Source organism: Dermochelys coriacea, chromosome 3 (assembly GCF_009764565.3).
Source record: "Dermochelys coriacea isolate rDerCor1 chromosome 3, rDerCor1.pri.v4, whole genome shotgun sequence".
NCBI lineage: Eukaryota > Metazoa > Chordata > Testudines > Dermochelyidae > Dermochelys > Dermochelys coriacea.
Genome location: NC_050070.1, coordinates 5,821,621 through 5,847,665, shown reverse-complemented (window position 1 = coordinate 5,847,665; position 26,045 = coordinate 5,821,621). Strand labels below are relative to the sequence as shown.

Genomic DNA, 26,045 nt, shown 5'->3' with positions numbered 1-26,045 from the left:
TCATTCTTAAAAATTGTCCCAAAATAACCCTAAGGCACAGATTTGTATTTTGGTTTGACTAGAAAACTGTTTTATCTTCACTGATCCTACTTAAAGTTAAATTCACATTATTACATTGTGAAAAATCTCCTCATTAGGTTTCCCCTGCGTAGGGTAAATGGAGATAATCAATGGAAAATTGATCCATCTTGCATTTAACAGCTCTAATGTGCAATGAGGCATTTAGAGAACACTTTTGTCTTAAAATAAATGCCATTTTTAACAGTGACTCGTTTTGAATATTTTTCCTGTATTTAAAATGAGGCATATTTCTTCAGCTGCTTGACTACTCTTGCTTTCTGTTGTTATAGTATCAATGTTTAATTATACTGTTTATTGTAAATAAAGTCATTTAAAAATTGGCTTTCTAGTTGCAGTCTGCTTCCTCTATTCCTTACAAGGGCCACTGAATTGAATAGGAAACCTATAGAATATAAAGGCAAAATGGAGTTGAAATGCCATCCACTCCAAGCAGGGAGAAGAACTCAGCCAAGCCCTTCTCTCATGAGGCTCCCTGTTAGTTTCTGGGGGAGGGACAAGCAGGCTCCAGCCCCAGATGAAAATAAACATGGCCTTGCTCCTGCACCGCTAGTGAAGTGGAATAGTATTTTGCCCTATTGTAGCAAGGGAGATTGATCTGGGAAGAGGATGAGGCTCAGGACACCTGGCTTCTACCCCCAACTTCTCTGCTGACTTGCTGGGTGTCCCTGGGTGAGTCACTCCATCTCTGCCCTTCATTTACAATGGGGATATTACCTCAGAAGAGCATGGTGACTCAATTCTTTAATGGCTGCCCCCTGCTTAGACGTCCTTGGCTGAAAGTCACTCCACAAGGGTTAATTATTGTTAGACCCAGGCATCCCTTTCAGGAAAAGTTCTCCCAGTTGAATTGCCACTGCTGCGTATCATTTAAATGAGCTCGTTTATTTGCTGTTCAGCCCACAAGGTGATGGCCCCTTATGAAAAAGCTCAATATAGTCCTGCATGAGTAGCTCACGGCATGATTTACACTGGTAGTGTTGCAGGGTTTGGCCCATTTGGGTAGAATACTGCAGTGGTTTTTCCTCACCCTGTTTAACCTTATTTATGTGGCGGTAGCCATGATAGAGCACAGCTTGACTTTTGTGGCACAATGTAACTTATGCTGCCTCACATAGTTCTCTACCTTCTTGGTAATGCATTAGGAGAGCTCTTGTTAAAGCTGGCGCCTCACCTCGCAGCCAGCAGCATTTTCCTCACTGGGAGAGATTTTGCTTATGCAGCCCTGATGAGGTGGAGGATTACTGATCAGGCCACAGGTGCACACCCCTTTCAGATGGCTAGCTACAAGTACACTTTGCTCCCCTGGCTTGAGTGGTACTTGAAACGCCAAAGGCACCACCCACAAGCACCTATTCCACTCGCCCATAATCAGGGGCAGCAGAAATCTTGTCAATACTAAAACCTGAGACACTTGTTTGGTTCCTGCACCCCCATGGGGCAGAGCTCCAGGCTATCATATAGGCAGTGACATGCTTGGTTTTCTGCCACTTAAGAGAGGGTTAGTGCTGCATAGGATACATCTCCTCCCACTGGCCTGGCAAATGCATGGGCCTGTATTGCTATGAATCCTAGAGGAAAGTTGCTCGGATGGGAGGAGGTTTGAAATGGTGATCCCTTGGGACACATCTGCTGTAGCTTTCACGGGTGGATGCAGGAGCAGCTGTACTTGGATGTTTGGGATCTATAACCCCTCAAACCAGATCAAAGGGATCTCTTATTAACAGTGCTCAGTATGCAAACCTAGTAAGCTGAAGCCAGAGCAAACATGAGACTGGTAAAGAAAACCATGTTTATTTTCAACCCCATTCTATTGAAATAATTGCCAATTCACAGCCACATGTGAGCAAATGAGACTTACCCGCATAAAGAACTAATCTGGTTTATGAAAACACAGTCAAGCCTTTTCCATTGGGAACTACAGATGCATGGGGTCACAGTGGGGCGCTCTCTCTCACTAGCAGCGCTAGCATCTTACTTTTTACATTTCCTTTAGCTTGGACAGTGCTTTTAGATTTGTCTGTTTCCCTTTCTAGCTCTGGGCCATTAGCCCAGTGTAGCTGGCTCTGTAACAACACATGGGGAATAATCTAAATCCTATCCAAAAAAATAGCTTCACTAACCCCCTCTTTGAAGAGCATCATTAACCATTTCTATCCATATCATATTAACCCCTTGGGGCAACAAGCTAAATGTTTGGCTTGAACCAAGACACTTGGGTTTATTTAACTCCCCATTAGACTCTGCAGCCATGTGGCATCAGAAATTGCCAAAGATGAGGCCTAATGCAAAATGCATTACCACTTAACACTGGGAACTTTGAACAGTTGTCCCAGAAGGCAAAGCTGTATTTTCAGTAACAATTCTCCTTCCCTCCTGTCACGACTTGTATTTACTCATACTCATTCCTTTTGTTGAAAGAACAGATTTTTAAGCTTTCCTTTGTCTTTTGCTTAGGGGAAAACAGCATCAGGGCTTGTGCAGTTGAAACAAAGGTAAAAGGGGTGAATCTGGGGGAGAAGCCTGGCTGATAGTGAGATTGTTGGGTGCAAAAGAGCAGAGATGTGACTCCAAGCAGAGGAGCAACATGGAGGTGAATTAAAGAGAGACAAGGCAATAGTGCTCACTGTACACAGAAAGAGGCTAAAAAAAGCTAGAAGGCTGAGCAGCAGCAGAGCTGACGGTGTCACACAAAGCAGTTATTTGACAGTTATGATCCCTCATACTGTCAAAGTCAGAGAAGTCAGAGATGGAAGAGATCAGTTAACTCACCCACTCCATCTCCTTGTGACTGATCCAGGAACACTCCTTCCAGCATACACTAAAGATTAAGTCACCAGGGCTTCAAAGCTCCATGGAAGCTTTTCCTTGTATTCAACCTACATTTTTCCCTTTCTTAGCATTTACTCATTTCAAATCCTGCAGTAGAGGGCTGCCCTATAGCACTTAGCAAGAGCTGGTCCCCACAAACAAACTCTAGGTAACTATCAAACAGCTGTGGACAAGTCTTTGCTTCACAGGGAGGCAATGGAAGGGAGAAAGCAAGGCAGCAGTAGTGTTGAGAGACCTACAGCACAATAGGGTACCAGAAATTGCAAACGTGTGTGTAACTGCACGTGTCTTATGCGATGTGCTAGCAATGATTTTGGACTGCATATGCAGTGGCATTACCCCAGCTGTTAGAGGACAGACTGCATATGGGTAACTCATTTGGAAGACCCAAGAGAGCTCAGAGAGGAGAAAGGAGGAGGATGAGAGACCTGGAGGAGCTGACTTCGACAGAACCAAACCAGCTCCAGCAGGACTGAAAGACAAACTAAAGGACATCTCACTACTACCTATTCTCTATAGGCCATGGCAGGAGAAGAATTCAGCATCAGAGATAGGAATAATGGGGTGAAATTTAGGCTGAATGTCCGAGAAAACTTCTGCCCTAGAAAGTAAGACCTGTTAGTCTAAGGAATAATTTTCCCCCTGGAAGCAGTGGAAGCTCCATTCCTGGAGACATCTAAAAATGAGAATTGACAACCTAGTGAGTATGTTGTAGGGAAAAAACCCACTCTGGCTGGGAAACAGACTAAGTGTGCCATTAGATCTTTTCCATCTTTGCTCACTGCAATTTTGATGGCTCAAAGCTGATATGTGAATATTTATTCTGAAATAAGCTGCATTCATACATTCCACCAAAATCCCTTTCCATGGAAGTGAAAGACATGAGTGTTTCATCATCTTCAGTGAAGAGCATTGGCTTTAACAGCAACATGCAGTAAAAAGGTTATATGTTCTTCAGCAGATGCATCTTAAAATGATGCTTTTAGGACACATGCAGCTTTATTGTCTCCATATAGATCTGTACCATTTTTACAGCCAGGAAAGCTACATGTTCTGGTTAAGTCTGTATGACACAATGAAGGTGAGGGACCTATACTGGAAAGCTAGGGTAAAGGTCATTTGAGCAATATGAACTTCTTCAGATGTTGGTGCACTTCCTCTTTGGGGTAGGGTCTGAGTGCGATGCAAGTAGCGATGTTCTCTGGCTGCTCTATCCACACTTTGTGATCAATGTTGTGTTGCTTCAGAGTCTCAGCTAGCGTCGTCAAGGCACACTCATCCAGGGCCTAGAGAACAGGGGGGGTGAAAAATTCACGGTGAGCTCAATGTGAGATTGTCACAGGAAGCCAGCAGTAAAGGCAGCCCTCGTGCTGACTGATCAGAACTTCTACCTCCATACTGCTCCTCCCCACACATGTAGACAATTCTAACACCACTTTCTAGTCACATAGTATTAGAAGGATCTCAAAGCACTTCAACTGCGTGTGCAAAATCTAGAGAGAAGAATTACCCGCATGCAACTGAAATGCAGCTAGTTCTGGGATGGAATGTGGCAATCATTGCTGGTGCAGAATATTTCACAGCTTTTTAGGAATAGAAAAAGAATAACTCTGCCACTGAAACTTCAAAGGGACTCACACAAAGTTAGCCAGGACATAGTGGTAACCCTTCCATAGGAGTCTAGCATTCCTTAATGGAGGCAAGGCCTCCCTTTTATGTATTTGTCCAAAATAAGTCCAATTCTTGAGGGTAACTCAAGTCCGCAATTCTGCCTCCAGGAGAGAAATCCTTTCACCAAAAAATACCAGGAGTGATTGGCAGAATCTGCTTTCCTGGGGGAAAAGGGGGGATTCAAGGGGCAGATAGGGACAATTACTGGGAAAAGTGTCACCACAGGATGTAGGTGATTAGTAAAATACCATCCTGGGGAGCGTACAGCACTTTACAGATCTCTCAGTCTGTGTCCTAAAAGGCTCAGAGTCTAAGGTTTAATCTATACTACAAAATAATCATGCACCCCTAGCCGATACAGCTATGCCAGCAAATCTCCTGATGTCTATGCAGCTGAGCCAACAGAAGAGTGCTTCTGATGGTATAGATCATGTTGTTCAGAGCAGTGGTTTAGCTATGCAACAGAAAAACCTCCTCCTGTCAGCTTACACTGCATCTACACTAGGGGGCGTTGCCAGTATAGGTATTTATTCAAAAAAAATTAGTAGCATAGACAAGCCCTAAGTATGGGCTCTAAATGGGAGCAGATGCTTAAATGGAAATGAATTTTGATTGCATCTGGAGTGGAGAAGGAGCTCTCTTTCTCAGGACTGGTGGGCATGGACTCTGATGGAGGATTTATTAGACAATCACAGAACTGGAAGGGACCTCAAGAGGTCATCTAGTCCAGTCCCCTACACCCATGGCAGGACTAATTATCTAGATCATTCCTGAGAGGTGTTTGTCTAACCTGCTCTTAAAAATCTCCAATGATGGAGATTCCACAACCTCCCTAGACAATTTATTCCAGTGCTTAATCACCTTGACAGTTAAGAAGTTTTTCCTAATGTCCAACCTAAACCGCCCTTGCTGCAATTTAAGCCCATTGCTTCTTGTCCTATCCTCAGAGGTTAGGAAAAACAATTTTTCTTCCTCCTCCTTGTAACAACCTTTTACATATTTGAAAACTTATGTTCCCTCTGTCTTCTTTTCCAAACTAAACAAACCCAATTTTTTCAATCTTCCCTCACAGGTCATGTTTTCTAGACCTTTAATCATTTGTGTTGCTCTTCTCTGGACTTTCTCCAATTTGTCCACATCCTTCCTGAAATGCGGCGCCCAGAACTGAACACAATACTCCAGTTGAGACCTAATCAGCACGGAGTAGAGTGGAAGAATTACTTCTTGTCTTGCTTACAACACTCCTGCCAATACATCCCAGAATGATGTTCGCTTTTTTTGCAACTGCATTATACTGTTGATTTATACTTAGCTTGTGGTCTACTGTGACCCCCAGATCCCTTTCCGCAGTACTCCTTCTTAGGCAGTCATTTCCCATTTTGTATGTGTGCAACTGATTGTTCCTTCCTAAATGGAGAACTTTGCATTTGTCCTTATTGCATTTCATCCTATTTACTTCAGACCATTTCTCTAGTTTATCCAGATCATTTTGAATTTTAATCCTATCCTCCAAAGCACTTACAACCCCTCCCAGCTTGGTATCATCCGCAAACTTTATAAGTGTATTCTGTATGCCATTATCTAAATCACTGATGAAGATATTGAACAGAACCAGACCCAGAACTGATCCTTGCGGGACCCCACACATTATGCCCTTCCAGCATGACTCTGAACCACTGATAACTACTCTAACTAATCCAATCAACATGTATTGGATGGGCACCTAGATACCACACCATTAGCACAATATAAATAGAGATGATTATTCAAGTGCCCAACATATTCAGAAATGGTCATACAGGACCTACAAGCTCCACACGCTGTGGGCTACCACAACTCCTTTGTATAGCTGCTCACTAAACATCTCAGGTGCTTTGCCTGTCACATTGTTCAAAGGTATATATAAAGGTTGCTACTTTTCTTCCCCACCACCTTCTTCAGTCTGCTGAACTAGAAGCAAACAGGTGCATTCTGTCCATGTAGAGGGGCATTCAGCTCCTGCATGCGACAGGCAGAGAAGCAGATTCCTTCCTGGGTGCTCACACCGTACGTCAGATGGTTAGTGTAGAAGGCTGCTACCACACAGCACCACACTGATCTACTTTTTTCATGGAAGTGACAAGTCAGCCCAACAAATGGGGCATAGAGTCCTTCAATTCTCTTCCCCCTAAATGACCTCTAGCATTTTCAAGCTTGTGAGCAGTTTTTCCATCTGCATTTGCCTTTCTGTAAAAGGAACCTATGGCTGTGAGGTCAGATGTTACCCATGAGGGCACTGCAAGAGAGCAGTTTAACACCACTCACAACAGTGTGTGATAATCCCTTGGATACTGAATACAAATCTGTTTCATGGGAAATTTCTCCCTTACCCTCACCCTTGCACAACTCATTGACTCTGTAACATCACCCAAGATATCACAGTGTTCTATCAAATCTGAGCTACCATTCTTCCCATCTCATTCTCACACAGTTGAGTACTCAAACCTCTTCTTTGTCACCCAGATTTGCATCATCATCATCATCTCCACACATCCAGGCTCTTGCCACACTTTGCTGCTTCTTCCTTTACAGTAGATCTCCTAGTTTCCCTCTCTGATTTGTAGCCTCTTCCTTGCATTATCTATCTAGTTTAGAGTGGAAGTTCTTTGGGGCTAGGTTTCATTAGATGGCAGTAGATGGTACCATATAATAAGCCTTCATTCTAGGATAGCTCTCAAGGGCTGGTTTTTCATTCTAGGTTAGCTGCAGAGTGCTGGGCTGGCATTTTCTCTAGAACATTGGAAAAGTCTTACTGTGACATCAGACCATCTCATAACTCAAGGCTAACAAAATATTAGCGTGACCTTTCAGCAGTGGGTGTGAAAACCAAGACTTGAAGCCAGACAGGTACCAACAGGAGCAATTTCAGAGATATCACACACACACACACACGACTGCAGATTGAACAACGAACTTCCCCCATGCATTGCTTCAGTTGGGCTAGACCAGAATACAGACAGAACTGCAGAATGAAGCGGACTCCCTATGCAGACAGCTCCCAAGTAAGTGTCTCAAAGCTGCAACAAGTTAGTTTTGAAAAGAACTATTGCCACCTACTGATCTTTTACTGCTAATAGGCAAATTAACCTTCAGTTCTGGCAGCAAATTCAGCTGCTGAAATAAACACGTTAGGGGGAAGAGATGAGGACTTATTACAACAGACTGTAGGAACAATAGGGAAGGATACTTTTTTAATAATTGTGACTCAGCCTCACAACTATGCTTGTCTTCTGTATGAGGCTAGTTTAAATGGAATGAGGGACCGATAGCACTAGTTTATGCCAAGAATAGCATAGACAGGTATTCCACTTCTACTACTGGGTAAACAATAAAACCTTGCCATCATACAGCACTTATTATCCCCATTTTAGAGATGAGGAAATGAAGTGGAGAAGGTCACACAGGAAGTGTAGGTGGAGCTGGCGGAACAGATCCCAGATTTTCTGACTCTCAGTTCCATGCTATAGCCACCGACCACAGTAGAGACAAAGATTGCTAAAAACTGGGTAATTTCCCCCTAAAGTATTCATGTTCTGCTAATATATATGAATAGACCAAGAGCTGGGAGGTAGGTTCAGTAGGACTACCTGGATTTGAGATAGGATACGAGTTCCATAATGCCACGTTTTATCTACACTGCAAGGCCATTCATACGCAAGTTGCTTGAGAAGTGCGTGTAGTATCCCTCTCAGCTAGTCCACATAAACAGCAGCCTTCAACTACTGCCAAGCAACAAAACTATTTCAAAAAGAAAAGGAGTACTTGTGGCACCTTAGAGACTAACAAATTTATCAGAGCATAAGCTTTCATGAGCTACAGCTCACTTCATCCGATGAAGTGAGCTGTAGCTTATGCTCTGATAAATTTGTTAGTCTCTAAGATGCCACAAGTACTCCTTTTCTTTTTGCGAATACAGACTAACACAGCTGTTACTCTGAAAACTATTTCAATAACTCAAGCAACGTGCTAATGACTTGTGGGGGGGGGGGGAGAATAGTTACACATGCTGTTACCTATATTCTGAATGTTCAGACCGAGGGAAAGCATTGTATGCAGAAGTATCCGAGAGACACAGCTTTCTAAGGTGTCACAATCGGCCATGCCCTCATCTCACAGTTTAGAAGTAAACAATACCCACCTTATGGACAGATGGTATAGAAATTCCGGTACAGCAATGCCCCACTGGCCAGATACGTGACTGTATCAGATTTAACAGTCCTGACAATTGCTTCTCTCTTTATGCCAGTGGAGTTTCCTTAATCCAATTGACAGTTGGGACTTGTAGACTCCACAAGTCATTTGACTTCTGGAGCATCCTGTGCTGGAACCTGTAGTCTCCATGAGCAACTGAGCATTTGGATCAAGATAGAACCTGCAGGGTGACCAGATGCTCTGGTTTTGCTCTGCTTGGCCTACTTTTCTGCCGCCCTGCCTTCCCTAAAGCGGGGGCTGCCAAATGTCCTGTGCTTTGACAGTGCTGGAAGTAAAGGCAGGAGGCTTCGCAGAGCCATGAACCTACGCAGGCAGCTGCATCCATGCCAGGAGACTCTGCTTCCGGCTGCTTCGCACCTCTTCCTTCTGCCAGGACACGGCTTTCGCGCTGGGAACACACCCACAAGGGGAGCAGCGCTCGCCCCGTCCCAGGGCTTTGCCCTCGCACGGAGGAATGAAGGTTCCCGCGGGGACTGGCAGCACAGACCTGCCGCTGGGCGCTAGGGGAAGCCAGGCGCCCCAAGGGCTGGTCCCGGCTCTGCGCAAACCTGCCCTCCGCCGTCTCCCACGCGTGGGGGCCTCTGGGGACCCCTCTCCCCACAGGCCTGGGCCTCCCCCACCATGGGCCCCTTACCCCCCCCCCCGTCTCCTGCGCTTCCCCTTCTCCCCACTAGGGGCGCCCCGGCTGCCCGGCTCGGCCCAGGGCCCCTCCTCCGCGGCTCCCCGCTCCCGCCCGGCCCCAGCGCCCACGGGCCATATAGTGTCCCATGGGCCCCACCGCCCTTCCCCCGAGCGAGGGGCTTCCCCCCGGGCCCCGCTCACCTCCAGCACCACGGTCCTCATGCTGCCCCCCTCAGCCAGGTAGGCCCCGGTGTCCGCCTGCCCGTAGTGCGCATGCACCACCGCCAGGGCCGCGTGGCAGGCCTGAGCCACCAGGGCCCCCAGCGGCCACGAGAGCGGCTCCCGCTGCAGGTCCCCCCGCAGCACCACGTACTGCACCAGCCGTCGCCCTGAGCTACCGCCGGGCGCCGCCATCTTAGCGTACGGACACGCGCCGGGAGGGAGAGGCGCGGAGCATGCCGGGAAAGGGGCACAGTCGCCGCCGCCTTGCAGTATGGAATCAGCACGCAGGGCATGCTGGGAGAACAGGTCAGGCGCCGCCATCTTAATGTACGGACTCGGAGGCCGGTTCCGCGGAGCATGCCGGGAAAAGGGTTTGCTCAGCGCCATCTTCCAGTACGGACTCACTCAGCACGCACGCTATGCTGGGAGGGCAATGCGGGCGCCGCCATCTTGTCGTACGGAAACGGGGGAACGAGAGCGCGGGCATGCCGGAAATTTACCCTGGGCGGGGCGTCGCCACCTCCTCCTCGGACACGCGTGCCGCGGGGTATGCTGGGAAAGAAAACAACGGGCGTTTCGTGACGTGTTTCCGCTGGGGGGCCGGCGCGCGGGAGGTTTGAGCGCGGGACCCGACGGTGCTCGCGGGTGAGTCCTGGAGCCGCTGCAGGGAGAGTCCGCGTCGGTGGCCCCGGCCCCGGCCCCGGCCCGGCTCAGTCCCTCCGCCCACCGGTAGTTCGGCCACCAGAGCCCCCCTCCTCCCACGAGTCCTGACCCCGCCCCCCTCCCCCCCGCCGAGCGCCCGCCCCCAGGGGTCCTGACCCCGCCCCCCTCCCCCCCCGCCGAGCCCCCGCCCCCAGGGGTCCTGACCCCGCCCCCCTCCCCCCCCGCCGAGCGCCCGCCCCCAGGGGTCCTGACCCCGTCCCCCTCCCCCCGCCGAGCGCCCGCCCCCAGGGGTCCTGACCCCTCCCCCCCTCCCCCCCAGCGCCCGCCCCCAGGGGTCCTGACCCCTCCCCCCCGCCGAGCGCCCGCCCCCAGGGGTCCTGACCCCGCCCCCCTCCCCCCCGCCGAGCGCCCGCCCCCAGGGGTCCTGACCCCGCCCCCCTCCCCCCCGCCGAGCCCCCGCCCCCAGGGGTCCTGACCCCTCCCCCCCGCCGAGCGCCCGCCCCCAGGGGTCCTGACCCCGCCCCCCTCCCCCCGCCGAGCGCCCGCCCCAGGGGTCCTGACCCCGCCCCCCTCCCCCCCCCCGCCGAGCGCCCGCCCCAGGGGTCCTGACCCCGCCCCCCTCCCCCCCCCGCCGAGCGCCCGCCCCAGGGGTCCTGACCCCGCCCCCCCCCCCCCCCGCCGAGCGCCCGCCCCAGGGGTCCTGACCCGCCCCCCTCCCCCCCCCGCCGAGCGCCCGCCCCCAGGGGTCCTGACTCCGTCCCCCTCCCCCCCCCGCCGAGCGCCCGCCCCAGGGGTCCTGACCCCGCCCCCCTCCCCCCCCCGCCGAGCGCCCGCCCCCAGGGGTCCCTGACCCCCCCCCCCCCCCCCCCCCGCCGAGCGCCCGCCCCCAGGGGTCCTGACCCCGCCCCCCTCCCCCCCCCCGCCGAGCGCCCGCCCCCAGGGGTCCTGACCCCGCCCCCCTCCCCCCCCCGCCGAGCGCCCGCCCCCAGGGGTCCTGACCCCGCCCTCCTCCCCCCCAGCGCCCGCCCCCAGGGGTCCTGACCCCGCCCCCCTCCCCCCCCAGCGCCCGCCCCCAGGGGTCCTGACCCCCGCCCCGACCCCCTTCCTGAACAAGGAATAGAACCCAGGGGTCCCGGCTCCCAGCCCTCCCCACCAACCTGACCACCAGAACCCCTCCTAGGGCAGAGATCAGAACCCAGGACTCCTGTGTCTTCATCTTCGCCAGGGTCCAATGCCCACTTGCTTTAACACGGTCACTCCAGTGAAGGCTGCTCTGAGGCATTTTCCTGCGCCAGATGTTTGTGAAAATGGCTTCTCTGCATATGCGCCCCCTTCCCTTCCCTTCCCTTCCCTTCCCAGCTCTTCTCTGTCTGAGGAGCAGGAAGAGTCAATGGGATGCCTCATGAAAATAGATTAAAATTGTTTTATACCATATGCACCTTCAGAAATCAACTTGGAGACATGGTGTCTGTGCTCCTGCTAATGCCTTACAATCATCACCCATACCCAGTGCCCTGGGGGAGGCATCCTTGATCCCAGCCGTAGAAAAGCCGCAGGTGCAGGGATTTTCATGGGCTGAAAGCATTGTACCATTTAATTCTTTCAGTAGATAACCTAAAATGTAAATGAGTGATCTCTTCTTTTCAGCACAAATAAGCTTGCGGTGGCAAAGCCCCTAGTGCCTTGTGGCGTAATTCCACTGGGCAAGTACCTACCACGAAGATCCTTCATTCCACACTACGTACTTTTGCCATTGCCTAAGAACTAGATGTGACAATGGAAGAGGCAACAGCTTACCTGAGAGATGGTAAGTTGCTAGGGAACAAACCGCAGCTGCCTTCACCTTTAATGTGGAGCGATGACCTGAAGAAACGATGGGTCTTAAGTGTAAAGTGCTCTTCAGCTCGGTGAAAGTGATACTCTCCTCATTCACAAAAAGAAAAGGAGACTTGTGGCACCTTAGAGACTAACAAATTTATTTGAGCATAAGCTTTGTGAGCTACAGCTCACTTCATCGGAGGCATTCAGGAGGTCCAGTTCAGTGCACTACCCACTAGTCCAGTGGTTTCCAAAGTGCGGGTCGCAACCCAGTATTGGGTCACGGAACATACAGCACTGGGTCACAGTGGCTCTGGTCATCACCGCTAACTGGACCGTTAAAAGTCCTGTCGGCGGTGCTGCTCGGCTAAGACAGGCTAGTCCCTACCTGTTCTGACACCAAGCTGTGCCCCGGAAGCAACCAGCAGCAGGTCTGGCTCTTAGGCAGGGGGGCCACGGGGCTCTGCACGCTGCCCCTGCCCCAAGCACTGGCTCCACACTCACATTGGCGAGCCCTGGGGGCGGTGCTTGAGGGTGAGAGCCACGTGGAGCCACTTGCGCACCTCCCGCTAGGAGCCGGACCTGCTGCTGTTCACTTCCGGATCTGTGATGCCAGGACAGGTAGGAAGCCTGCCTCTATACCCCCACTGCGCTTCTCACTGGGAGCCGCCCAAAGTAAGTGCCCCGTGCCCCAACCCTGAGGCCTCCCCAAACCCGGATCCCCTTCCTGTACCCAAAATCCCTCATCCCCGGCTCCACCGCAGAGCCCTGACCCCCCTCCTGCACCCCAGCCCAAAGTCCCCTCCCACATCCTGAACCCCTCATTCCTGGCCTCACCCCTGCACCCCAACCTTCTGCCTGAGCCCCTCTCACATCCCAAACCCCTCATCTCCAGATCCGTTGGGTCACAGGCATCAACAATTTTCTTCAACTGGGTCACCAGAAAAAAAGTTTGAAAACCACTGCACTAGCCTACATTGCATTAAGAAATTAGCCAGCTAGCAATGGCTACATCAAGGGTAATTAGGACTCGGTCTTATACATAAGACCAAAAAGCCCCTTAACTGTAGGTTATTTCTCTTTCCCCTAACCTATATAAGTATGTCATGATTAGGGTCTCTCTTCATGTATCAGTACAGTGCCTAGCATGATCTGGGTGCTATTATAATATAGATAGGCTTGGCAGAATTCAATTCTCCTGCCCTCCACCCCCTATTTTGACAGTTAACATAGATTTTTATTTTTAAGATTTTATCATCAATTAGTATCATTTTTGTTTTTCGAACATTTGCTGCAAATTAAGGTAGGGAGGTAGGGCTAGGGTAGCACTGACAGGGGGGCTGCTGAGAGGTCCAAGACACCGGGGCGCAAAGAAGGCTGCAATCCTGGCACAGTGGAACAGAGGCCCCCAGCCAGGACTGCAAGGAGGAGGACAAACCTTTGGCCACGGAGTGCCACTGAACAGTTCTTGCCCAGGGACGGCTCCCACACTCCTGGCTGGTGAGTGAGTGGGGCTGGGGCAGCAGAGCTGCAGAGGATTCTCTGCACTGGTGATGCCTGATCACTGAAGGTGCAAGGTGTGGGGAAGCCTGTGGTCCTGGCAGGGCAAAGCAGAGACCCCTGTGGCCAGAGCTGTGAGGAGGAGCCGCCCCCCCCCCCCGCCCCCCAGCAATGAGGGAGGCCATTCTGCTGCCGAATGGCTCCTGTCTGGGGTTGGAACCATTCAGTAGTGGGGTGGCCTCTCCAACAGCTGGGGGCTTTATCTCATCATCTCAGTCCTGGCCAGGGGTCTCTGCTCCACTGGGCTTGGACTGCAGCATTCACTGCACCTGGTCCCTGCAGGGATTGGGTGTTCCCGGCCCTAAGGCCGTGCTGTTATGGGAGTGAAGGAGCTGGGTTGTGACAGCGGAGCTGCAGAGGACTCCATGTATCCCCAGGGCTGGTGACACCTGATCCCTGCAGGCACATGGTGAGGGGACTGTTGCTCCCTCCAACAGTTACTAACTGATTTTTTTCGTTGATTTCAGTGTGTCAACTGAAATAACTGACATCTATAGATTTTTTTTTTTTTAAATCCTGCCCAGTCTAAATATAAATAAATAATTGCAGACTGGATTTATCTGTTTGTTCCTTTCCCGGAGGGGTCCTATCCCATCTGGAAAAGCTGGAAGCTCATGCACGGAAACTAGCACTGAAGCAAGAAGAAACTCAACGGCAGCAGGAGAATTTGGTCAGGCTGAGAGCAAGAATCCAGGAGCTGAGACTCCAAAGAGATGAACTCCAGACCAAAGTGAACCTGCAGCAAGTTGGGGTAAGAATTAGGTGCTTGTCACATACAAGTGGCAGAAGGTCCCTGACCGACTTCTGTCCTTCCAGACTCTGTGATTGATTGATTTTATATTATTTCTCTAATACAACTAGCTGCTATTCTTTCCCTTCACTTTTTTTTTAAATAACTTCATGGTGCTGGCTTGAGAAAACTCAAGACTGAAGTCCTGCTCACAGAGGAGGTGCAGCACTGCCATGCCCTGCTACTTACAAAGAAACTGTTGTGCCCCTATCCTAGAACTTTTTTTTTCTCCTGTCACAAAACAGTATTCCAAGCAGTCTGTCTTGCCCTGCTCTGAGCAGAGCAAATCCCCAGCAGCAGCCTGGGCCACCCTTCATCCAGTGAATACTTGCTATTTCAGTGACTTCTCAGCTGTTTTTCTTTCATGTCTTGTCTTTTATAGCTCATCAGGCAGGAAGGAGCCACCAGCAGTAATGTGGAGTCCGTCCAAGGAGTGGAGACTGGAGGGCAAGCTCTTCTAAAATGGAAAGTGGAAAATGTCAAGGCCATGCTGCAAGCCTTTCATCTGACAGGTAAAGCCCTGAGATCCATGCAAGCTCTGGCTAGTGCCCTGCAATCCATAGTCAGTTCCTGTATGTGGGGCTGATAGGTGTCCTTAATCCCAGCCACTGGTTTTGTAGCGTTCTTATTTTGAAGGATGAACTTGCTATCAAGCTGATTGTTTTCTATTAAAAGTGATTCTATTGTGCTTTTATATAACAGTCATTAAGAGTGTTGAGGTGCTAGAAAAATAACTGAGTTTGAAAGAGATTAATTCATCTAGGGTTGATTCCCTTTGTCTGTCTTCTCGGATTCTTCGTCCATCACTAGAGGCTTCCATGATACTGAGTTAACGCACTGTATTCAGAACAAATTCTCATTGGCTGAGCCTTCCCTAAGGGCAGGATACTGTTTCTAACTGTCTCTGAGCCTTTTCAAATTACTTTTTTAATGTGTGTCACTTTCACCACAATTTCCAGTTTCTCTAATTGAAATGTTATTGAACCAATCTTGTCACGATGCAGATGAGCTGATTAGGGGAGCATTTCCCAACCTTTTGGGATGACTATGTGTCAGTTTAATCAGTCTTGAACCTTAGCTATGCCAGCCAGAGCATGCTGCCTTCCTTCACTCAACTGTGCATTCTTTAACTCAGCACTGAGTTTGGACTTCTCATGATGGGAAGACTGGTTTGGAGTAGTCCAAGCTCCATAGCAGGCTAGAGTGCATGCACCTATGTGGAAGCTGAGCAGAAACATACCATGACCCAGCACACAAGCTCAGCGGAAGAAGTTGGGAACCTAGAGTACTGCTGGTCACAAAATCCTGAACCCACTGGAAGATTGAGGGGAGGGTTATAAAAAAAATTATTCCAGGGTTCATGCCTCTTAATTCTTCCAAATCCTTAATCCTTTTAGGAACCTTGTCTAAGGACTAAATGTATGTAGTATATTCCATATGTAGAACAACACAAATTGAGCTGTCCATGCCCCCTTAGCAAAGCTTTCTTACAATAGTGTTCTAGAATGGTGCTGAATAAAGACCCCTTTTTGTACCCAAGGGATTAGTGGGAAATTGACCAAACAAGGAGTCTGTTTCTGCATCAGCACTGCTTATGAAGGCACCTACCTGGACTCCTACTATCTGGACCTCCTCATACAGCAACCAGTCCAGATTCGTCACCACTCTGTCCCCATCTTCATCCCCTTGGAGCAAATAGCCAAGAAGTACTTGCAGACCGACATCAAATGTTTCCTGGCTATGTTGTTTGATCACCTGAATGCTTATGCTGGAAGGAAATACCAGGCAGATCAGTTACAGGTACCGATGGCCCCAGCAACCACATTAATCTATTCTTGACCCTTGTATGTACCAAAAGGGGGAGAAATGATATGAGAGGGTTATCTACCCACATATATTTGGGGGAGTGGGTGAAGTTACAATACATATGAGGTGGGAAGGACTCAAGATTGTGTGGCTTGAGAACCAGGGATCTGTGAGTTCTAATTCCACTTTTGACAGAGTCACTGGGTATGCGCTTGAGTAGGTCATTAAACCGTTCTACCTAGGTTTCCACATCAGTAAAATGCAGAACATGACAGGGTGTTAAGAGGGTTAATGAGTTAACATTTAAGCTCTTTGAAGACATGTTAAGCAAGTATTGCATTCCAGGTATGTGTGGTGGGGGGAAAGTTAAACACACACAATAATATCTTTTGTTTAAATCTTAGAAACTGTGTTAGGCTGTAAATATCCTAAAAGCCTGTGGGCATCAGAGCTTGCATGGTATTTTTATGCAATGAAAATTGTGCAGAGAATTGTTTGTGTCAGAATCTGCATAGGAAGCTGTTAAGACATAGATCCTACAAAGGAGCACTCAAGGTTCCAGTTTTAGGTGTTGCATTGCTAATTATAGCATGAAATATGAAGTCACTTGAAGACTGATGGAAATATGTCTTAAATGTGTTAGCATGCATAACTAAAATATATATAAACACAAAACTCATTGGCTTTCGAAAAATAAACATGTGCAAGTCAGGAAACGTGGAGTTAAGATTCCACAAACAACTTCCACTCTGTTCAACCCATATCCAACACACAGTCCATCTATATCCCTGAGACTCAAACTTGTACCTCAGACTTGTACCTTCTCCAAACTGCCCTGATTCTCTAATATTTTCCCTCTTACCTTTTGTACACAGAACAGACATGTTCCTCTCCTCCTCCCACCTGCCCTCTATACTGTATTGCAACATCTTCATATCTTTTTAGCAGAGGGCATTTGCTGATATTAACCATTGTTAAAATCACAGTCCGCCATGTTCACTCTGTCTACTGAATACAAATGCCACAATCCTCATCTGTTACAGGGATGATGTTCCATGTGTCAGGATACAGGGTGGGGTAGATTTAAGATATTTTGTGCAGTCTAAATTTCAGGTTTCCTGACTTGAAATAAAAACGTGTGCCAGCTCTGATGTTTTTACTGCAAGGTTTTTGTTTGAGGTATGTACAATATGTTTCCAACCTAAAATCTGTCAGACCTAAGTGTGTTTAAGATTTAGCAAAATGGGAGAAATCCCAGCCCACTCTCTGAGTGAGTCCCTTTCATAGTGTAGTGCTTCTGTTTGTCTTCATCCCTACAGGACCATTTTTCAGCCTTTCTCGAAGGAACCCTGCAGAGAAACTCCTTGCATAATGTATTATTCTTTAATTATGATGTGGAAACAGAAAGCAAGACTTTTCCATTCAGAGCAAAGCTGGTTTACGGCAATCTCACCCGTAGTCTTCCAACTGAGGCCATTATTACATGTAAAGGTAAAAGAAGGACATCTGTATCCAATCAAAGAGCATTTGTATGGGAGCAAGACTGGAGCAAAATAATCTGCATTGGGGCTTTCATGGTCTCTTTGGGGTCATATTATTATTGTTCACTATTTGAACTTCAGGCCAAGAAAGAAATGAGTAGCTTATTTTATTTCTTGAGCCCTGTGGAAAAGCAAGTCACGTGATTCCTATGTAGCTAGAGCTTTGCTCCGCAGAGGTTGTGGTCTCATGCTATAAACATTTTACAGACTTGCTACAGCTCCCATCTTAGCCGGGCTGTAAGATGGTTCTGGATCATTAGGGGCATAGCCGGGACTGAGGTGTATGGGAAACCAGGACTGGAATGAGTGTGTGTGTGCTGGAGTGCACATACAAATAATCTCAGAAAAATGCATGTTAATTTGTTACCTTGAATAAATTCAAATAGCAGAAAAATGCTAATATCCATAGATTATAGAGCCAGAAGGACCGTTGTGATCATGTAGTTCATAGATTATATTATTATATTCATATATTATAAAGCCAGAAGGGACTGTTGTGATCATGTAGTCTGATGTCCTGTGTAACACAGGCCAGAGAACTTCCCTGAATTAATTCCTGCTTGAACTAAAGCAGATGTTTTTAGAAAAACATCCAGTCTTGATTTATGAATTGCTCATGATGGAGAATCAGCCGCATATTGCTCTGGTCCCCACAGGAATATATAAAGCTCTGTGCCAAGCACGCAAGCCAAATCAACCTGTATCCTAACAATTGAGGAACCTGCCATGTTACAACTCAATCCCCTGAAACAGGGAAGTTTGGAGGATAGAGGGGCTCATAATGATTTCAGAAGTGTGCGCACTCTCAGCCATAGTTACAACTTGCTCAAGTATCCCACTTATTATCCATTGTAGTAAAGATTATCCCATGATTTCTCTCCACACTTATGAAAGACTTGGGATTGGGAACCCTCTCTCTCTGGGTGAGGAAGGAGGAAGAGCTTTCATTGTGAATAAGATTTGATACTGTGTAGTTTGACGGCATTGGTCTGTACACTATACTAGAAAGCAAGTGATGGCACAGGGGGAGATAGGCAGTGTGATTATGGCTCTCACCTGAAACATGAAGTGATAATATGAACTATAGTGACAGAAAGCTTTGTGCCTGGGAACGGTCTGCCTGTCCTCCCCCACCTCTTCAGGAAATCTGTCCTCCCTCCTCCATAATATTATTGTTTGTTTTTCTATTATCATAGTCTTGGACCAGGACCCTGTTGTGCTAGGGGCTGTACAGGCACTGCACAGAGACAGTCCCTGCCCCCAAAGAGCTTACAATCCAAATATACGACCAGAGAAAACAGATGGATATAAACAGACTGACAGGGGAATCATGAGATAATACTGGACAGCAGTAAAGCCTTTGAGGCAGGGACCATCTCTTATCCAAATTTACAATGATATAAACGTTTTATGATCCAATTATAGTGCTTGTCATATTACAATCTCCCCATCGGTTTGTGATGGGCTGCCATAAATATTAAGGCTTGGTCTAAGAAATCTAGAGTTCCTCTTGATCCAAAGCAGTTGCAAGGTTTGCACTGTCTGGCAGCCTGTTGACTCTGATTCTGCTTTCTGGGGATTCTTTCCCAGAATGTCCCTGTACCGCAGGCTTACGTACAAGGAATAGGCAAAAGACTTCATGGTTAAAAAGCAGCCAGTTTGTGGCTTCTGCTCTCTATCTGTGCTTTGTAGCAACACTTATCTCCTGTGGGTGCAGTGAGGGTTAGTGAGTTAATGCGAGCTTTGCGCGGCTTTAATATTGCCCCAGCAATTATCTTGCAGAAGGACCCTGCAGCTGGGCCACCTGAATGGGGGGCTCTGACTCTTTTGCTCTGCATCTGGTCCAGTGATGGGCTAGACAGAGCTCTGGGGAGAGGAGCAACTCGAGCTACTCTTAGCCAGTTGCTAGTTGTCTGGAGGCCCATTGGCCAAACGGCAGAGCTGGTGTGGAACTGAGGCCCAACTCCGCGGGCGGAACACCACCTTCAGTCTCCTGCTTTCCTCTACCACTTACACCAAAGGAAGTCTGATCTCCTGAAGCTGTTTCTTCCCTTCTCCCGCCCCATTTAGCCCTTGCAGATGAAGCTGTGGTCTTTGCTCAACAAGTTCAATTACAGCAGTTCTGAGCACCAGTGTCTGAAAGATAAGCTGCTCCCCCGGCACTTCTCTCACATTTACACACCCTGAGCCATGCTTAGGGTTGCCTCCCCCGTCCAGGTTTTACCCGGACAGTCCAATTTTTGGCTTCTGTGTCCGGATGTCATTTAGGGTTGCCAGGTGCCTGGCTTTCAACTGGAAGTCTGGTTGAAAAGGGGGCCTGGCAACCTAAATGGCACCCGAACCAAAAGTCCGGTTACCATGGGGAGGTATCGTGTCATTAAAGATCTTGTTCAGCTGGGGCTGCCTTCTACCTGCCAGTGATGGGGAGAGGAGCATGTGACGGGCGGGACCTTGGGGGAAGAGGCGGAGCAGGGGCGGGGCCTTGGGGGTCGTTACCAGCAATTTGAAAGGTGGCAACCCTACCCCTGGCTGTTTCAATGCCAGGAAAAAGTGGGCCTGGAGCCATTTCCTCTCCAGTGCTGGGGGAGAGACCCACTCAGAGCAGCTGCATTGCAGGGGAGACAGAGTGGAGAGTAAGAAAGGTAGAACAGAGGGGAAAGGGAGGGTGACAGATGAAACCAGATGGGTCTCCCAACATGTGCAGAGGTGGGGAGGAGAGAAATCGGAAGCAAGGAGCTTTGTGTTGGGGTAATATTGAGTTCCTTTCAGCTACACTGATTTGCTGGTTTCTCTCTGAAGCAGGGGATGTTTCTGCCTCTCTGGTGGAGAAGACAGCAGCTCATTCAAACTTGTTCCGCCACACGGCTCTGCACAAAGCCTTCGATTCCTTCAAAAGAGCAGCAGAAAGTCTGGATCAAACGGCGTAAGCAGACAACGCCCAGATCAAATGCACTTACGGTGCCTTCTGATCGCTACAAAACTCCCTGGGAGGTTGCTACTGTGTAAATGCTTTTTAGACTGGACTGCAGCAGAGTTTCAGGAAAATGTCTGAGGAATAGCTAAACCAGTTCATAGTACTGAGAACACTGTCTTCTTGAGCAGCCCTTAGATGCCTGGTCTCTGCATATCCTTCTAGAGCCCCTCTCCTCTGGCAAATTGCTAACGGGTTGCTGACAGATTAACAACGTAGTTGCTATCATAGCTCCATAATACTTTACCAGACCGGACAGCACACGGACACAGGAGATCCATCTCCCCATTGGAATGGGAAACCAGAGACTTTCAGAGTTGTCAGGTAAACTTCACAAAAGTGTAACAAAACTTAGCCCTAGTGAAAGCTGTCAGGGAAGCACCCCTGCAATCTTCCCTGTATCCCTCCAGCTGGTATCAAATGGTGTAGAGTAGGTGTAAGCTTCCTCTAGGTTGCTTTGCAAATGGCATGTTTAGTTCTAGACCTCATGCTGAGCTTATTAATGAAGGCTCCAGTTCTGCAACTGGATTCATGCAGGACAACCTCCATGACTTTCGTAGCACTCTGTACAGGTGCAATGTTCCTACTGCATAGGTCAGGGCCTATGTTAGCCGTTAGTGTCGACTGTGGTAGTGGATTTTGTGACGAGAGCTCTTACCCTCTGTGAGGTAGACTATGGGCTTGACTACACTGTGCATTGGTACGCACTAGAGTAAACTTTAGTGCGCACAAGAATTTACACCCCTCTGGTGTGGATTAAACCACTGTAGACAAGCCTGAAGATCCTCCAAGGAGGCCATTGAACCATCATCCTGTAAGAAGGTTTGGTTACTTCCAACATCAACTAAATTTAAATCAAGCACACACTTTGGTGTTAATATAACTGTCGTTAAATCACCAATGCATTAATAATTAAAAAAAACTCTTCAGAAAAAAATTAAAACTGACAACAGCTGTGAAAACCTGACTTTTCCCTGCATTCCCATATTGAGCTACTTTCTTTGTGTCCTGGCTTAGATGAGATTGTTGGCTTCCTTTTTCAAATTCATTATTAATGGCACTTTCACTTTTTAACTTGTTACTAAATATGTCTCCTGATTAAAACTGCAATAATCTTAAAAATCTAATTTACTTTTCACTATGATGGTGGGCAATTATTTCTCTCAAGCCTGATGAGTGATATTTGACTAGGCAATTTTTCTTCCCACTTCTCATGTACCAGACCAGTGCTGCAGTGGTTGCAAATGCAGCAGGGAAATGTTTGATTTATTTTGGTTTGTTTCAGAGGAATTTTAAAAATAGTTTATTAAAACTCTTGAAAATCGTTTAGGAGTCCAAATTTAACCTGACCATCGTTTTAAATTGCAACCTGAAGTTCTATGGCACATTGGCTGAGATTTATTTTATTACAACTGCATCATTTCTGAGTGGAAGACTATGCCCCTGATGTTCAGAGTTAATTTGTGGAGGGTGCTCATGAAGATTTATGAAAGAACTGAGCAGATTGTTGCAGAAAATTCCTGCAGGTTGCTGTTGCATAATGTACGGCCTCTAACTAGATTCCTGTCTGAAAATGTCTTTGTTCATAACAGCTAACATCTGACAGCATTTTAGAATGGTGAAAGGCAGTTTCTTCTTTTGCCTGGTGCAATACCATTACTGCTCCCTCTGCTGCTAGTGGCATCTGCCGCTGACTAGGTGTGCAGATTGTGTGTGTGTGTGGCTTTGACACAAGCAAATACCATTCTATTTCTGCAGAGCATGCAGGAGCATATCTGTGGGGAGAGAGAGGTATGGGGGGGATTTCTCTCTTCCTTTTGTGAGAATGAAATGACCTGTCCACCTAACCATATGTTATAGGGAAGAGGAGCCCTCAAATCTACACCTGTGACGCTCTGCAGCCCCTTGTCTCTGGGCACAGATTACACTGATCCTGTACAGGTATTACAAATTAACATTATTTCCTAAGGATTTTTAGTTTTAACTTCACAAAAACCTTCTCTAGCTTGGAAGAAACAATTATTAATTACAGAGAATAGAGGGACCGGGTTCCTGCTGAAGCCTGGTTGATTAACAATGATCACAGATAATTACTAATGTTATATTGACTTTTGTTATGGCAAAAGTCATCAGAAAAGGAACTTACTGACCTTCTGTTTCAGATAAATTAGTTTTCAGAAACTGCCAGTATTAGAACTGCAAATGAGTTCCTCTAGTCCACTGCTCACACACCCTTAGTCAGTTTGAGTGTTCCCTGGAGCCTGATTTCTGTTTTGTCTAATTGTAAATTACTCAAACAGAGCTTCACCCATTTCACTCAGACCTTTTCACAAGTTAATGGATCTTAGTGTGAACAAGTTTGCCCAATAGCCTTAATTCCTTCCTGTTTCTTGTTGTGTGACACTACATAATTTTGCTTTCTTCTTGGTGTTTATATTCATGGTATAAGTAATGAAAGGTACTATGGGCCGAGGAGTCCAGGAGCAGCCATACATGAGGTGGGAGTGACACTACAGAAACAACAAACCATTTATTGCATGTGCATTTTTCAGTGACTCAGTCAGTTCTTGAGGTAGCAACAGGCAGGAAAACCAGCCAGTCAAATTGCACCCCTCTCCCCCACTTAATCTACAGGGCTCTTTGACCTATTAGCAGGAAACTAGGGATGTCGCTTAAAGTGCAGAAAGCCTGATCTTTCAGGATCTCAGACAGCCCTCAGCCAGGAGCAAGCAGTTCTTGCATTCCAACAGGAGGGGTGCGCTGTAAGAACCTAGATGGAACACAGAGGTCAGACCACTAGCATGATAAAAATGCTGCTGGTGTACGTCTACACTGCAGTTAGTCACCTGGCGCTGGTCCGGGCCTCCTGACTTGGGCTAAGGGGCTGTTTAACTGCAGCGTAGAAAGTTGGCAGCCCAAGCTCTGGGACCCTCCCACTTCACAGGGTCTTAGAGCCCAGGCACCAGCCCAAGCCTGATTGTCTACACCACTACACCGCTGTAGACATACCTTGTAGGCAACAGGAGTAGCAGAGGCTATTTGTTTCTAGCACTGAAGAACGGACAGCAGCAAGGGCCTTTTCCCTGGCATGGAGGGAGACCTACGCAGTCAGTCTGTTCCTGAGTGTGTTTGAATTGCATAGCAAAGGGGCTCAAACTTTTCCAAGGGGGACAGGGGACTAAACCTAAGGAAAGTTTCCTTCTGAACACTACTGGTGCCATCATATCCCTCTGGCATCTAATGTGATTACTTTGCCAGATAATGTCTCTAATTCATTTAACTATCTCCAATGCAATGAGTGTTTTGCTTGGAAATATTAATTGCTCTCCATTCTTTTATTCCTCTCACTTCCCTGCTCATGCTTCTGTGATGCCTGTTCCCCTTCTCATCCTTGTCCCTTATATGTATGTTCTTGCTCACTGGTGCCCTTCTCCCCAACATCCACTGCCCAGCTATCTCATCTTCTGATCCCCTTAGTCCCTGGATCATGCTACTATGTTAGTTTTTTCCCTAGATGTTCCTTAGTAGTGGCTGGTTCCTGTTTCCTTTTCTTCACAGTAGCCTGTTTGAGGGGGAGCTACATTAGTCCCTCCTTGTTTCCAGCAGCTTTACAGGTTCTTTTCAATGGAGACATCTGTAGAAGCTGCTGGGACCACCAAGGCGGTGGGTTTAGGACAATGTGACCAAGGCTCTCCAAGGCGACTTCAGCCTGCAATGTGGGAACCATGCAGGAACAAATGATCTTGAGCAGCTCTTCGCAATCCTTGTGAGCCATCCTACTGCCTGAGTCTGGGCTATGAACCTCAGTCCCAGAGGAAACCTTTCCTTCTTCCCAAGGGTGAACTAGTGGAGCTAGATTTGGGAAGAAAGAGTGGCGAGGCCGGGGGGGCGGGGAGCCAAGGCTCTGCAAAGTTTGTTGGCCCTTTTGGAGATGGGAAAACAAGTGGCTGGAGCCTGTAGAAGTGATCTGAGGGCTGGGGCCTTGCTCTACCTGTTTACACCTGGGCAAAGTATAAGTAACCCCATTTTAGGTACTACACAGTTCCCCATTACCTAATCACCTCACACACTTCATTTATCTTCAGAACCACCACCCCCTTTAAGATCGGCCAGTGCTATATCTCTATTTTGGGGCTGGGAGAGGGGGATACCCAGCAAGACTAAGGCCCCGATCATTTAAGTCAATGGGAGTTAGGAGCCTAAATACCTTAGGCCCAGATCCTCTAAGTGATCTGCATAAAGTCTCAGAAGGAATCTGTGACAGAACAGGGACTTGAACCCAGGTTTCCCAACTCCTAGGCATCTTTAACAAGTAAACTGTCCTCCTCCCTCTGGTCTGATGGTGTATACATCCACTTTACACAGCTGTAAGTGACAGTGCAAGGCAGTGGTTCATGAGGTCTACACTTTAATTGTGGCTGCACTGGCCTTGAGCAAAGCTGCACCCACCTATAGTAGGGTGACATGCCAAATGGGTGTAAATTACTTGTTTCCCCTACTCCCAAGAGCAAGCAAGCTGTACAAGCTACACTCCTTTTCTGCCTCTATTTAGAGTATGACCATCTACCACTTCATTTACACCACCACTGAATTTGGGACTGGGTGATGTTCATGATAGTGAAACCCACAAGGGCTCTGGTCCAGTGGATGAAGAAGACTGCTGTCAGTTAAGCCCTTTGGATTTTATTTCCAGCTAAGTAAGCTTGGGGCAAGTCACTTACATCTGGGCTAACTAGAAAATTAGGTCCATTTAACCACATTAGTCACATGTGAAAAATCCACACCCCTGAACAATGTAGTTAAGCTGGACTAAGTCCCCATGTATCCAGTGCTAGGTCAACTGACTAATTCTTCCATTGACCTAGCTACCTCTTCTCAGGGAGATGAATTACTTATGCCAGCAGGAGAAAGTCAGCTGTGCTGCCACAGTGTTTACCTGTAGACAAGCCCTTATGCACTTTTGAAAAGCCCCCTGGGCACCAATTCACATCTTTTAGGCCCCTGAATACCTTTAAAAATAGGGCCTCTTTGCCTTAGTTTCCACATCTGGAAAGGGCCTAATGATACTCACCGCTGTGAAGTGCTTGCTGACCTCCAGCTGAAAAGGCATTATACATGTGCTAAGGACTTGTATTACTCTCTCCTAGTAGCTTCACAGCTCAGAGAATGTATTTACACTACAGGCGTGGAAATTCATGTGGGGATGTGTTTTCCCTTCCTT

General features: G+C 47.9%; 2 protein-coding genes across 5 annotated transcripts; one reads left to right on the top strand and one right to left on the bottom strand.

The window, feature by feature from the left end:
- Positions 1-3,890: 3,890 nt before the first annotated feature.
- On the bottom strand, positions 3,891-10,062 carry PTRHD1 (peptidyl-tRNA hydrolase domain containing 1). Its single transcript, XM_038393642.2, has 2 exons — positions 9,655-10,062; positions 3,891-4,196 (listed from the first exon to the last, which is right to left on the bottom strand). The coding sequence occupies exons 1-2, from the start codon at positions 10,060-10,062 to the stop codon at positions 4,026-4,028; spliced, it is 579 nt and encodes a 192-aa protein (XP_038249570.1). The 3' UTR covers positions 3,891-4,025.
- CENPO (centromere protein O) lies at positions 10,006-21,951 on the top strand. Of its 4 annotated transcripts, none has more exons than XM_043510064.1 (7): positions 10,006-10,130; positions 11,986-12,145; positions 14,298-14,467; positions 14,889-15,018; positions 16,047-16,306; positions 17,632-17,803; positions 20,653-21,951. In XM_043510064.1, exons 2-7 carry the CDS (start codon positions 12,115-12,117, stop codon positions 20,778-20,780), a joined length of 891 nt encoding a protein of 296 aa, XP_043365999.1. In that variant the 5' UTR covers positions 10,006-10,130; positions 11,986-12,114; the 3' UTR covers positions 20,781-21,951. The 4 variants fall into 4 exon arrangements, with proteins under 4 accessions (XP_043365999.1, XP_043366000.1, XP_038249568.1 ...); XM_043510065.1 differs by having other exon boundaries at positions 10,100-10,222; positions 20,656-21,951; XM_038393640.2 differs by having other exon boundaries at positions 10,100-10,222.
- The last annotated feature ends 4,094 nt before the right edge of the window (positions 21,952-26,045 follow it).

What these genes read in the sequence shown, in the direction of transcription:
- PTRHD1 (XM_038393642.2), bottom strand. Translation starts at nt 10,062, where the DNA reads ATGGCGCTGAGCAAACCCTTTTCCCGGCATGCTCCGCGGAACCGGCCT. An exon ending in TGAGGACCGTGGTGCTGGAG is followed by an intron (nt 4,197 to 9,654) that starts GTGAGCGGGGCC and finishes CCTGTTCTCTAG; the next exon opens with GCCCTGGATGAGTGTGCCTT.
- CENPO (XM_043510064.1), top strand. Translation starts at nt 12,115, where the DNA reads ATGGAAGAGGCAACAGCTTACCTGAGAGATG. An exon ending in AACAGCTTACCTGAGAGATG is followed by an intron (nt 12,146 to 14,297) that starts GTAAGTTGCTAG and finishes CCTTTCCCGGAG; the next exon opens with GGGTCCTATCCCATCTGGAA. An exon ending in GGCCATTATTACATGTAAAG is followed by an intron (nt 17,804 to 20,652) that starts GTAAAAGAAGGA and finishes TTCTCTCTGAAG; the next exon opens with CAGGGGATGTTTCTGCCTCT.